General features: G+C 35.9%; 1 protein-coding gene across 27 annotated transcripts in view; it reads left to right on the top strand.

Annotated features, from left to right (window-relative positions):
* Positions 1-2,515, top strand: part of trol (terribly reduced optic lobes) — a 261,569-nt gene extending 259,054 nt beyond the window's left edge. For 26 of the 27 annotated variants that reach the window (XM_090174540.1, XM_090174575.1, XM_090174582.1 and 23 more), the window contains one exon: positions 800-2,515. In XM_090174540.1, coding sequence (XP_090030666.1) covers positions 800-848 — 49 coding nt within the window. In that variant the 3' untranslated portion in view covers positions 849-2,515. The remainder of the gene's footprint in view (positions 1-799) is intronic. The other variant, XM_090174765.1, reaches the window with a different exon arrangement.
* Positions 2,516-13,821: the final 11,306 nt, after the last annotated feature.

Below are 13,821 nucleotides of genomic sequence, written 5' to 3'. Positions count from 1 at the left end.
AGCAATTTTAGAGCCCGGTTTTGTTTTTTGTTTTTTAAAGACGTTTGACTGCCTCTAAAATCTACAGTATTTTAATTTGTTACTTCATCATTTACAAGTTCCTTTAAAGTTAAATAAAGTAGTTTTCTCAATCTTCAATTTTCTGACCCGGAGAAAAATTAACGCCATTTTAAAAAAACACTGACGACGTCATTATGAAGAAAACGCTCATCGGTTGAAATTATAAAACCATAGGTTTTTTTTTCTCAGATTCATGAGGGTTAGTGAACGTACCCTAGGTTAGAAAAATTAAAAAGTCTGTAGTTTAAAAATCACCCAACCTGTAGTGCAACTTGACCTAAAAAACTCGCAATACCCACCCTTCATTTTCCTAACCCACCCGAGTGTGTTTTAATCCCCAGTTTTCATTGCAAGGTACGACGTCTAATTGACGAGCAATAGATCGTATTTTAAATTAAATAACTTGATCTAAGCATGAATTTATTCATATACACCCATGAATGTCAATCGTACATAGATTTTTATAACCCTGTAAATGCCACTCTATAGTTGGCCGCAGAATAGTCAACGAGGAATGGGTTTACTTGCGGCATCTTCTCAGCGCTCTCTGGACCCAATTAGAGCGAGTTATCATTGGCTATATTCTAGGACCAATTGGAGTCCTAGTACACGTGGTTTTATTTCTACTATGAAATGGCGATAGTGTCATGGTGCTACTGAGGTTATTCATGTGTATATAAGAATAAATCCATGATGTAATGAATGAATTTATTGTCCTGAAATATTTGAACCATTTCAGTTCGAGCGCACTAGGAGACAGTCCTTTCCGTTTGAATATCGTCCACTAAAAGCAATGACAAAACGAAATAGAAAACATTTTGTACTGCCTACTGTTTTATTTTGTGTTTCAACCATTAATTCATTTGATAATATTCGCTGAACAAAATTGGAACTCTACGATGGATTAAGTATTAAGAGACGACGCTGTTTTTTGTGTTAACAGGACAAAGATGGACAATAATATATTGGCAAATGTTTAAGCGTGAATTTGAAAATGTTGTAAAAAGGTTTTTGTATGTGTCCGTGATATTAAACTAAATTAATATCGGTGTCGAGGCTACGGAGGAAAATTGACGGAGTGGAATAGCTACCGACTTTTTGCCTTTACTATTAAAACAGGGAAATTATATTGTAAATCCATTATTAAGCGTGCGAGAAAGGAAAGTGACTAACCACTGTTAATTTAATGATTACGTCATTTGGACTAAAGAGTGACGTAAGACTGACGTCATTCATACGCCGGTTTCCGTCGTGTTTCTTTTTCTATTCATTAACGCCTGTATTAAATGAAGTAGCATAGGACAAGTAAACTGTGAACACCAGTATTATTATTTCATCGTTACGTTCAAAATTCCCAAAAAATCTAAATACTGGTAATAACGTAAAAAGCAATAAATAAGTCATAATCCACATCGTTTTAACCAAGTTGTGGCACACTTTACTTACCTATCTATTTCTTCTTATTATTATTTCTTCGTGTGTTTTAGAAAACTTATGAAAGAGATCTTCCAGTTTACGTATTATATTCTTTGGGCAAGAAGGCAATCAGTGTACCACAATATAAGAAAGAGCATTTCAAAACCAAATATCTCATAACCTTTTTAAAATGATGTTGTGAATCAAAAAATTCCTCTAGAACGAGCTACCGCGTGTTAAAAGTAAGATTAACCTTTTCTAACGGTACATCCTAGTTATTAAACGATCATTACCAAAACGATAACCTTAATAAGATCCAAAAAGAGAAGTAGATTATGACGGTTAACCTTTAAATTGTCTGGAGTTGCGTTGTACCATCTAAAAACATGTAACGTTAGTTTGATAAGTTTTATTTCTTTTCCATCAATACTTTTCAACTTCCGGAATTTTTATTAAAATATACCTAATCGTCTTATGTTATAGGTGGAAATAACAATAACTTTAAAATTTTGGCAGTAAGAAAATGATATTCTTACATTTGGCACACTGTAGTTGCGCGTACTAAATCCCCCATTTGGTTCTTCAACGATGTATCTCGTTAACTTAATGGATCGTCAATTGACTTTTGAAAGGTTCTTTTTTATCTCAGTATATTACCTCCTTGTCCTTCGTTAGAGTAAGAGTCGATTATATAGTTACTATACAAACCGTAACGATATCCTTAACCCAGTGCCATTCTTTGTGCCATTGCAAAACGTCAAACTGTCTGGTTTTTTGGTTATTTTTATATAACGTCGCAAATTTTGCAATCATCATAATGTTTAATTTAAGTTTAATAATATAGTTCGATGTTAGGAAAAAATATTTGAATATTTCTCGTTTTTTTCGACCATTTTCAAAATGATTTATTAACTGCCATTTTTATAAAAACAGTTGACTGTTTTTGGTTTATTAAACGTGTAAGGTCCGTTTAAATTATTTTGACTCATTTTAAATTGGTAAGAGCTGTTGTAATATACATTCAAGGTTTCTTATAGATTGGAAGTTTTACTTATTAAAACATTTTGGTGCTATATTTGGCGTTATGTGATTGTGTCCAATTTGTTTCTTATACGTGCCAGAATATTACCACTCTTATACTAGACACAAAACTATTCTAGGCAAAATAATATTACTAACTAACTTGCTGCGAGGTTTTCTTGTAAAGAATCGGGGATAATATGTTTAACTATTTTCGTTGAAATCATAAAAACATTTGTAAAATTGAGACGAACAGTAGATCAATATCATCAATTCAATGGGAACAGCTTACAAAAATGTAAGTGGCCAAGTTAATTTAACTATTCCTAAGAAACCTTACAGTGAACAGTTTCATTTATCTCATCAGGTAATAATGAATGTAAATTACTTTATTTTAGTCAAGAAAAATGTCATGGTTAGTTCTAACATATGCCAACAGATTTTGTTAGAATTACTTCTGCGCTGATCACTTTTTGACTTATTTCTGCAGCCATTCTGTTAGTATTTGATAACCCTGTGGTAGATAAAATTCCGCGAACGTAAAATTGTACTTTCGTTGAATTCTGAGGTAAAGAGAGATCCAATGGAAGAATAGGGTGAAGAAGACAAAGGAAATAACACTTTTATTTTACGTTAAACATCAAAATCACACAAGCGTGTTCGACCACAATCATATCAAAACTAAAACCCGAATACTCTAGAAAAGAGGGGGGGGGGCCGCTAGATGGCGAAGGTCGGACTCACTTTTCAAAGACATATGTCGGGGAGCGGGAATTTTAAATTTTTACTATAGTGACATTCAGTATTCTATCTTAAAATAATAAAAGAAAACACAAATAAATCAAATGAAATAATTGTTAAACTCGGTGCACCAGGGATATCGAATCATGGTATATCACCGATAGCTTCATCATAATGCCCGGCGAAGGGGCGTTCACAGCCCAGACCGGTGACAGCCATGGGCAACAAGAGAACCCTACTGCTGACAGTCGCACCTCCGAATGGCGCACTTCACGCACAGCCGTGGGGATAAGGATTAATGCTATTGCAACGACAGCAGACTCCTACGTCACAAATGAGAATAATAGTTGGAAGATAAGGTTCCAAAAGGCTGGACAACGGGCACACTCGGTCATAGCGCCCCCCGCATAGCTGGCACCGGATAATCCGGCGTGAGCCCAAAGGGCGGGAAAGCAAGGGCCACAGAATTTCACACGCACAGCTGGAAACTCCGATAAAGCGCCAGTCAAATGTAAAAGGACCAACGCGAAATATTTCGTCTAGGTGGGGTAAAAGATAAGAGATGACCTAGACTATTCCGCCTGAAACTTTCGACCGGAATAGCTTTTAACTAAAATGTGGCTAAAACGGCCGGAATAGCTGACGAATTGTTGTAGGCTATTCCGGACGAAATTTTCCAAACTGAAAGTTTCGGCCGGAATTGTCGTCAATCAGCAACCAGCTAATTCGGCCGACATTTTCCCGTAGTAAAAGTTTCAGCCGATTTATCCAGCCCAGTGAGGGCCGTCTAATCCGGCCGAAACTTTCCTTTTATAAAAAAATTACTAAACCTTAATTTTAATGGTAAATCGTGTATTATTCAGAATCATTGCTATTGAGAAAAAGAAGCAAACTTATCGAACCATTAATACTAACCATTTAACTGACTTTTTGCCAATTATTATATTTCGTTTTCACCTTGGAGAGTAGAGACACGAGGCGATAAATTCCCAACGAACTTTATCTCGAATAATATTACTCTTAAGGTAATCCGGGACAGACGAATAATGAGATAAATTCTTACTGAATATGAAATAAATTAATTGTTTTCTAGTTGAATAAACATAAATATAGTGAGAGCTATAAGTCGCACTGAACATTGTTTTTAAAGGGAGTACGTAGTTCCATGTTTATGGTGGATCAACGAATTTTCCATGTCTGCCACCAGGTTTAACAAAGCTAGTAGTGCTTGGCGCTAGTTACCCAAAAACGAGTTTAAGCAGACGATTTTTGTATTTACTAGGTACTCCCTTTAATGATAGTCTGTCGTAGAGCGATTGCGTAATCGGAAGTTTTGGATCAGGTACGTTCTTGCGTACTATCCGTTAGCAAAATAGCTGCCGGTTTCAGATCGTTATCAATACGAGCAAAAACACGTTTATTAGTACAGGAAAGTTAGCTCAAAATTTAGGTGAACCCGCAACAAATTAAAACAAATCTGAAAGTTTTCTACTTTATAGATTTTGGGGCGCTCTTTCACGTGGTGTGGTCTCCGGTGTTCTCCCATTGGTGGAATTTCCGCCATCTTGGAAAATGGTGGCCAAAATGCAGTGAAAATTTAATATCTTCCGTATGGCTTATCCAATTTACATGAATATGTCGCATCTTTTATGTTCTTAGGTATTTAGTCATATTATGCACCGGAAGTGTGTAATTTGAGCCGGAAGCTAAGACCAATTTCACAAATTATCGACGTTATAAGCATATCTTAGGTAGAATTTTTATTCTTGAAACACTGACATAGTTTCCTCCATCAACTTTGGTTTTATTAATTTAAGAAATATTTTTGGAACAATTTACTTTCATATTGTCTAGTAAAGATTCTAGAAAACGTTATAAAATAAAACCTACATATCAAGCACAAACTATTTTTAATAGATATTATGAAAAATATCTATTCATCGGCATCCTCGTCTAAAAGTTCCGTATCGAAATCTCTACGTTCATTGCTACAAGATATTCCCTCGCATCGCCTACAAATTGAGGAACAGATTAGACCAATCTTTCGGCATTCACATTTCAAATCGCAGACGTCTTTTCATTTACAAGAGATCATCTGAAGAGTCTCGGCCGGTGCCGGTTCAAGAGTGTTTATGATGGAACGAAGTTCACTACCCACCTGTTTCCAACCCCAATCTGTTGCGTTGAGACCGTTACCTAGCCAAGTTTGAACTTGGTGAAAGACACGCACGGTATGAGTCTTGTTTCGCAGCTGCGCTATTTGGTGGTAGTGATGCTAGCTCAAAATTTGAGCTTATAGAAGAGGCCTTTTACTGTGTAGACTGTATCCCTAGCTTGGGTAAATTCCATGGCTGTAGTTCCTGTATTAGAACATTTCAAACCCTAGAACGCCAAGAGAGGTGCAAGTGCGTGGAACAGTTGTCCGTCCAATGTATCCGTTTCATTTGCTCCATAAAGTCTCAACAAAAACATTTCACCGACTCTAGATACTTCGTCATGGGTTGAGCTAGGCAAGCAAAATATTTTTACGGCTTGTCGAAGTTCTTCGTTCTTCTTTAAAATATTAAACGCCTTTTTCTTTCCTTGTCGTTAAGTGCTGATGTTGTGTCGTAGCCAGTCATAGCGTGAAGGAACGGTAAAATCTGAGTCAGATCACCTAATGTATCTTGAACCTCTTTTATTTTAATAATTTTATCGGATTTGTTTTCGTGTTTTGGCTTTACGAAATAAATATTACTTTTAAACGTGGGACGCGAAAGCGTAATTAGCAAAACTAGTAAGTCAGTGTCTTCTCCGACCAGCGCTATATTTTCGTGAATTTCTTCAAGCGCTAATTCAACTGTAGTGTTAACAATAAGGGTATCGGCATCTTCTTTCGCTTGCTTTACTGTGAATCCGTGTTCCTGGAACTTGATTAACCAGTTCTCAATAAAAGACTGCTTGTTTCGAGGATTTTTCGGGAATGTGTCTTGAGAGGTCGACACTTGAATATTGTCCTCTATTTTCATGTCAGTAGCCATAATTTTAGAATATCTCCTACGTTGCTCCTCACCTTTTGTCGTTATAGTTTCGTTGTATCCACCAAAAACTAAAGTGGCATTAGCACCATAATGTGTTTTAACAAATTCTAAATGCAGGGAAAGAACTTCACCGTAAGTGCATGGACGAGGCCACACTACTCGGTGAAGTAGAAACCCACCATCTCCGACTAAATGATTGAAATCCAAGTTTGATTGGTTTGATGACCTATTTTCTTCTGGTATGTTGGCTAGAGTAGCTTTGTTGGTTTTCTTAAACGAAATTTCGTCAAAGAGTGCCGGGGTGATTGGTGACAGCTCAAATTGAAGATATGTCTCTAAATTTGCTCCGCGTTGTAAGGCACTGGCAATTCTACCAAAAAGTTGCTGTGGGTTTACAATTACCTCGTCTTCGTCAAATCGAACGGAATTTTTCATCGCTGCTAATGGTTTTACTTTGTCATTTCTTTGTAGCTTCACTTCAAAAAACGTCCTTCCTACCATGCGCTTTATGGATTCACTATCTACTTCTAAAGCTGAATCACTATTTATTGTAGTATCTGCGATTAAACCTGAAGCAAGAGACACCAGGGAAGACTCTATCTTAAATGGCGAGTGGTCTCTTAACCGTCCATAAAGTTTTGACGAGTGTTTGACGTCACGTGCTTGTCTAGAGTCTCTAACTTCGACGTGTTGTTCAGATGTAGCTGCAGTGACGTCACAATAATCTTCTAGGGCCTTACTTGTAAGGGCACATACTGGAGTTGTTAACACCAATCTAGCAATTGTACTTTCAGTTAAACCACGTCCGCTTGTTAGCCCACCCACTGTTAAAAAACCGCCACGTAATTTAATTAAAATGTTTAAATCAAACGTCGTAAATAAATAAAAATAATTAAATGTAAGTGCAGAACTAAAATTGTATAATTTAGAATAAAATCCAAACATGTATAGAAATATCTTAAAAACTTTCCAATGTAAAAATAATCCTCTAAAAAATGTCCATTGTATTGTAACGCGTAGGCTCGGTTGTCGACGCGGGATTCTTGGAAACGGGGAAATGGACAGCGCCGATTTGGCGCTGAAATTTCGCCACTTTGGGCAAATTTCCTCCGTTTTCCCCGGGTGGCCAAGATTCCCGCATCGAGTCCGTTGACGTCACAACCCAGCTTTCTTTCATCTCGACCTAGCCTCGAAGTTGACAAGGATGGAGATATTGAATTTTTACTGAATTTTGGCCGCCATTTTCTAAGATGGCGGAAATAACAAGTTCAAGCGGTTACAGAGGCCACTAGAAAACAATTTATTTCATATTCAGTAAGAATTTATCTCATTATTAGAAACAGAACGATTCCAAAACGAGTGTAGTGTAATCCAAACGAAAACTTTTATTCGTCTTTCCCGGATTACCGGAAAAGTAATATTATTTCGAGATAAAGTTCGTTGGGAATTTATCGCCTCGTGTCTCTACTCTTCAAGGTGAAAACGAAATATAATAATTGGCAAAAAGTCAGTTAAATGGTTAGTGTTAATGGTTCGATAAGTTTGCTTCTTTTTCTCAATAGCCATGATTCTGAATAATACACGATTTACCATTAAAATTAAGGTTTAGTAATTTTTTTATAAAAGGAAAGTTTCGGCCGGATTAGACGGCCCTCACTGGGCTGGATAAATCGGCCGAAACTTTTACTACGGGAAAATGTCGGCCGAATTAGCTGGTTGCTAATGGACGACAATTCCGGCGAAACTTTCGGTTTGGAAAATTTCGGCCGGAATAGCCTCCAACAATTCGTCAGCTATTCCGGCCGGCCATATTATAACAGATGTACTTAATTTTGCGTTCCGGAGAAAGCGGATAGGTAGTGGCTGCTTCAGGTATGTACATAAAACCAAATCCCAGGTTTAGGTTGGGCCTAGATAAATTCTAGTTCGTGCTTATTGAATATAGCTGCACAACGTTTTTGCGTCCTTTACACTCTTTTTCGCGCCTTTAATTGACCCCTATTACTTGCCTCCCGCACGTCGTCCATTGCCTCTGCCTCAGCAGGTGTCTATTATCCACTCTTTGGGTTCCCGTAATGGAGGATGGGGCAGAAAGGGGGAAAACCAAACGTGGACGCGCCCAGGAAAATACCCCGAAAAAGAGTCTATATCTTCGCAGCGAAAACCGGAAATTAGTTATAAATCCATGGCTACAGTCTAAACATCGATTGTTCAGAATATATAAATTCTAATTTGTGGATACTAAATATAGCACTCAGTCTTTTTGCGTACTCGAAATTCGCCACGGAACTCAAGAATTTGCCTATTAACGACAGTCGCTAAAACTCAAGCTTTTTAAATTCGCTTTAAGAAACCGCATTTCTTGCGATGAGCTGTTATCGACGTTTCCATGGAAATCTCTTTCCATCCGCTGAAATTTTAACTTAAACAAAGCTAAATTAAGTAAAAGTATGTTTATTCCAAGTTGAAAAGAATTTAACGAAGCTTTTGATTATGGAGCGCCAAACCGGCAGAAAAGGAATATAATCGCAAATAAATAATAGGGATCGTAAAAAAATGATAGGAATCGCAAATAAATAATAGGGATCGTAAAAAAAATGATAGGAATCGCAAATAAATAATAGGGATCGTAAAAAAATGATAGGAATCGCAAATAAATAATAGGGATCGTAAAAAAATGATAGGAATCGCAAATAAATAATAGGGATCGTAAAAATGATAGGAATCGCAAATAAATAATAGGGATTGTAAAAATGATAGGAATCGCAAATAAATAATAGGGATCGTAAAAAAATGATAGGAATCGCAAATAAATAATAGGGATTGTAAAAATGATAGGAATCGCAAATAAATAATAGGGATCGTAAAAATGATAGGAATCGTTAAAAAATAATAGGAATCGTAAAAAAATGATAGGAATCGCGAAAAAGTGATAAGTTCGCGAAAAAAATGATAAGTTCGCGAAAAAATGATAAGTTCGCGAAAAATTGATAAGTTCGCGAAAAATTGATAAGTTCGCGAAAAAAATGATAAGTTCGCGAAAAAATGATAAGTTCGCGAAAAAATGGTAAGTTCGCGAAAAAATGGTGAGTTCGCGAAAAAATGGTAAGTTTGGGAAAAAATGGTAAGACCGCGAAAAGGCTACCTAGTTCCTAGTCCCGGGGTAGTTGGCCATATAAAGGTGGGTGAAATTTTCCGCATTAAGGTTGCTAGTTCCGGGGTAGTTTGTTATTTTAAATTGGGTGAAAGTTTTCGTTGAGCCGATACCAAGGGAGTCTCATGTTCGAATAAAAAATGCTATTGGCCGAACCAGGTGACTTCACCTGTAACTTTGAGAAAGCTAGCATTTTCCGAACCAGTGACGTCATGTACTACAATATAAGGCTGAGTAACAGACCTAGAATAAGACGACGCATAAGCCAAAACCGCCTTTTCGAGGCAGCCTTTTCTAGTCTAAATTTTACCAACCTTGAGCCGATACCACGGCCTGGCAAGGAGGATAGGAAGGGACGAAGCAAGAGAGCTGAACGCTCCAGTGTCCTTGCGACAAGTTTAGCGCACGCTCGGTGAGGAAAAATGGAACCGCTGCATCTTTCGTAATGGCCGCCATTTTTTCTAAATGTTTGGTCGAAGCACGGTGGAAGCTTTTAGTAACCTCTCGAGGATGCTGGCGCGTTCAGTCCTTTTGTTTCGTCTCCCTTCCTATGCTCCTTGACCCTGCTAATATGTCGGTTAGCGACACTGACGCCATCTGCTAATACAGGTTCTAAAAAATAAAAGATCGTCTCCTAGGGCGTCTGGTTCTTATCTTTTATATGCAGTCTTATCATTTTTTCGAGTTTTTATAAATTTTTCGCGGTCTTATCATTTTTTCGAGTTTTTATAAATTTTTCGCGGTCTTATCATTTTTTCGAGTTTTTATAAATTTTTCGCGGTCTTATCATTTTTTCGAGTTTTTATAAATTTTTCGCGGTCTTATCATTTTTTCGAGTTTTTATAAATTTTTCGCGGTCTTATCATTTCGAGTTTTTATAAATTTTTCGCGGTCTTATCATTTCGAGTTTTTATAAATTTTTCGCGGTCTTATCATTTTTTCGAGTTTTTATAAATTTTTCGCGGTCTTATCATTTTTTCGAGTTTTTATAAATTTTTCGCGGTCTTATCATTTTTTCGAGTTTTTATAAATTTTTCGCGGTCTTATCATTTTTTCGAGTTTTTATAAATTTTTCGCGGTCTTATCATTTTTTCGAGTTTTTATAAATTTTTCGCGGTCTTATCATTTTTTCGAGTTTTTATAAATTTTTCGCGGTCTTATCATTTTTTCGAGTTTTTATAAATTTTTCGCGGTCTTATCATTTTTTCGAGTTTTTATAAATTTTTCGCGGTCTTATCATTTTTTCGAGTTTTTATAAATTTTTCGCGGTCTTATCATTTTTTCGAGTTTTTATAAATTTTTCGCGGTCTTATCATTTTTTCGAGTTTTTATAAATTTTTCGCGGTCTTATCATTTTTTCGAGTTTTTATAAATTTTTCGCGGTCTTATCATTTTTTCGAGTTTTTATAAATTTTTCGCGGTCTTATCATTTTTTCGAGTTTTTATAAATTTTTCGCGGTCTTATCATTTTTTCGAGTTTTTATAAATTTTTCGCGGTCTTATCATTTTTTCGAGTTTTTATAAATTTTTCGCGGTCTTATCATTTTTTCGAGTTTTTATAAATTTTTCGCGGTCTTATCATTTTTTCGAGTTTTTATAAATTTTTCGCGGTCTTATCATTTTTTCGAGTTTTTATAAATTTTTCGCGGTCTTATCATTTTTTCGAGTTTTTATAAATTTTTCGCGGTCTTATCATTTTTTCGAGTTTTTATAAATTTTTCGCGGTCTTATCATTTTTTCGAGTTTTTATAAATTTTTCGCGGTCTTATCATTTTTTCGAGTTTTTATAAATTTTTCGCGGTCTTATCATTTTTTCGAGTTTTTATAAATTTTTCGCGGTCTTATCATTTTTTCGAGTTTTTATAAATTTTTCGCGGTCTTATCATTTTTTCGAGTTTTTATAAATTTTTCGCGGTCTTATCATTTTTTCGCGAACTTACCATTTTTTCGCGAACTTATCATTTTTTCGCGACCCCTATTATTTATTTGCGTTTCCTATAATTTTTTTACGATCCCTATTATTTATTTGCGTTTCCTATCATTTTTTTACGATCCCTATTATTTATTTGCGTTTCCTATTATTTATTTGCGATTATATTCCTTTTCTGCCGGTTTGGCGCTCCATATTTGATAGAACGTTAAGCCTTTTATTTTAAAAGATTATCTTAATTGTTATTGAAATATTTTGCGTGCAAATTGAACCATTACAGGGTTATCCTAATTTTCTCACTTTGCTCACTCCTATAGAAATAAACAAGTGCGTCGAGAGGGGCAAACGAATTTGAGTGAGCAAAATCCAGTTTTTCTATTTGACTGTTCTATTCTTTCGCGGGGTAGGGGCGCTGTGGTCATATTTTCGGCCTTAGCCGCTAATCTTTTACATTTTAAGCAACTCTGAATAATTTTCTTTGTTAATTGTCTAACGGACAAAATTCAATAACGTTCCCTTAAATGGGTGATTGTATCATTTTCTCCACTATGATGTATCTCTTCGTGCGCCTTAATAGTCAATAATCTTGTGAATCTGCTTGATTTTGAAAGGATAATTGGGTGTTTTCTAGCGTAACTTACAAGGAGAGTACCCAAGGTGTTTATTGCCGATTTTGTTCAAAGTCGGCCGTAATGTGGACCTATATGAGATATGAAATTTCCCAAAAGGAGACGTTGCACTACCCATTCGATTTGCTATGGCAACCGAAAATATTTTTGACCACTTACAACCAAAATAAGATTTTTCCCTTATTTTACCCAAAATTTGTTACAAATTTACACTAAAATGTTTCAATTTACCCAAACTTGATGAAATTTACCTAAATGTGGTCCAAATTACACATTTCGTGATTTTCAAAATTTTTCCAAATTTTCGTAGCTAGGACCCTGTGAAACCGAGAAAATCCCATGCTTTTTTAAATGGAGATTTTATTGTTTTAAGTGGTCAAAAACATTTTCGGTTGCTATAGAAAAACGAATGGGTAGTGCAACGTCTCCATTTGGGAAATTTCATATCTCATATAGGTCTACATTACGCCCGACATTGAACAAAATCGGCAATAAACAGCTCGGGTACTCTCCTTGTTAGTTTGCTTTCTTCTTCTCCTACACGCATTAAGCCAATTTTATCCATAAAGGGACTAAGCGTAAATTATTTGGAATTTCCTTTTAATGTTTTATTTTCCTTCAATTTGCTCATTTCGTAACTAAATTCTGATCCCTGAGTATTTTTTATCCACATTTGTTCTATTCCTTCTAGCTCTTCCGCTGATAATACCTTTGAATCAGAAATTTTATTTTTTCGAGCTTTCTTGGTAAACCTAATTACGAATGCGGTAATTCTAAATTCCCTTTGAAACGAACTATACCGATTTAAGTCGATTAATTTAAGTATGCCTAATTCTTCTTGGTAGCTAATTCTCAGGATTGTTTTCCTTTCCTAAATTGCTAGGTATTTCTAGAGTGGCTCGCGCGTTTGACCAATTACTCTTCTCTTCCTTTAACCGGGGGGCGCCTTCCCATCACATTTTACTATTGAGCAACTCCCTCACCGTGATTCCCCTGGTAGGTAAATCGGCGGGGTTTTGAATCCCAGGGCAATGAGCCCACCTGTTTACGTCTGATAGCTTTCTAATTTCTAGGGTTCTATTCGCTACCATTAAATGGCTTTCATTACCTTTCTACGCCTCTAATCCAATTCAACGCGACTGTAGAATTAGTCCACATGTAAATATTATCTATTTTCTGTCAAAAAGACCATTTATAATATTGACTAACAAAGCTCCTAAGAGACACCCCATAAGTTCTAGTTTGGGAACTGATAATTCTGTTTGATTTTCAGTGTCTTTTAAAGGGGCAATTTTCGATTTTGAGGTTATCAGTGTCTCACCTACTTTCTGGTTCGAATCTAATGTAAACTGCCGTCGCGTAGGCCCTACACAGAAGCAGTGTATTTCTCTTACTACTATTTCATCATCGGTTTCGTGAAGATAATATCGGGGGAGACTTAGGTTATTTAATTCAAATTTTTATCCCATAATTCTTGAAACAATAGTTTTCCCCTTACTGTAAATGGCGTTAATATCCCTATAGGGTCAAAAATCTGAGCTACGATACTAACAAGGAGACGACCCGAGGTGTTACACACCGATTTCGTTAAAACTCGGGGGGAATGGTAGACCTTCATGTAACTTGAAAAATCCTAAAGGGAATTTATTCAATGGGCAACGGTTTTGCCATGGCAACGAAAAATGTTTTTGACAACATAAAATAGAAATTTTCCTATTGAAAATAACATCCTGTGAAGAATTTTAAGAAAATTGAAAAAAAATTAAAATACCAAAATTATAAAAAATTTATCACATTTTAATCAATTTGAACCAAATGGGTGAAAATGAACCGATATGGCTTAAATTGGAA

The sequence above is a fragment of the Leiobunum rupestre genome, chromosome 1, assembly GCF_980474605.1.
Source record: "Leiobunum rupestre chromosome 1, qqLeiRupe1.1.hap1, whole genome shotgun sequence".
Lineage (NCBI taxonomy): Eukaryota > Metazoa > Arthropoda > Arachnida > Opiliones > Sclerosomatidae > Leiobunum > Leiobunum rupestre.
The sequence above is the reverse complement of the archived record's forward strand: the minus strand, read 5'-3'. Positions and strand labels throughout refer to the sequence as shown.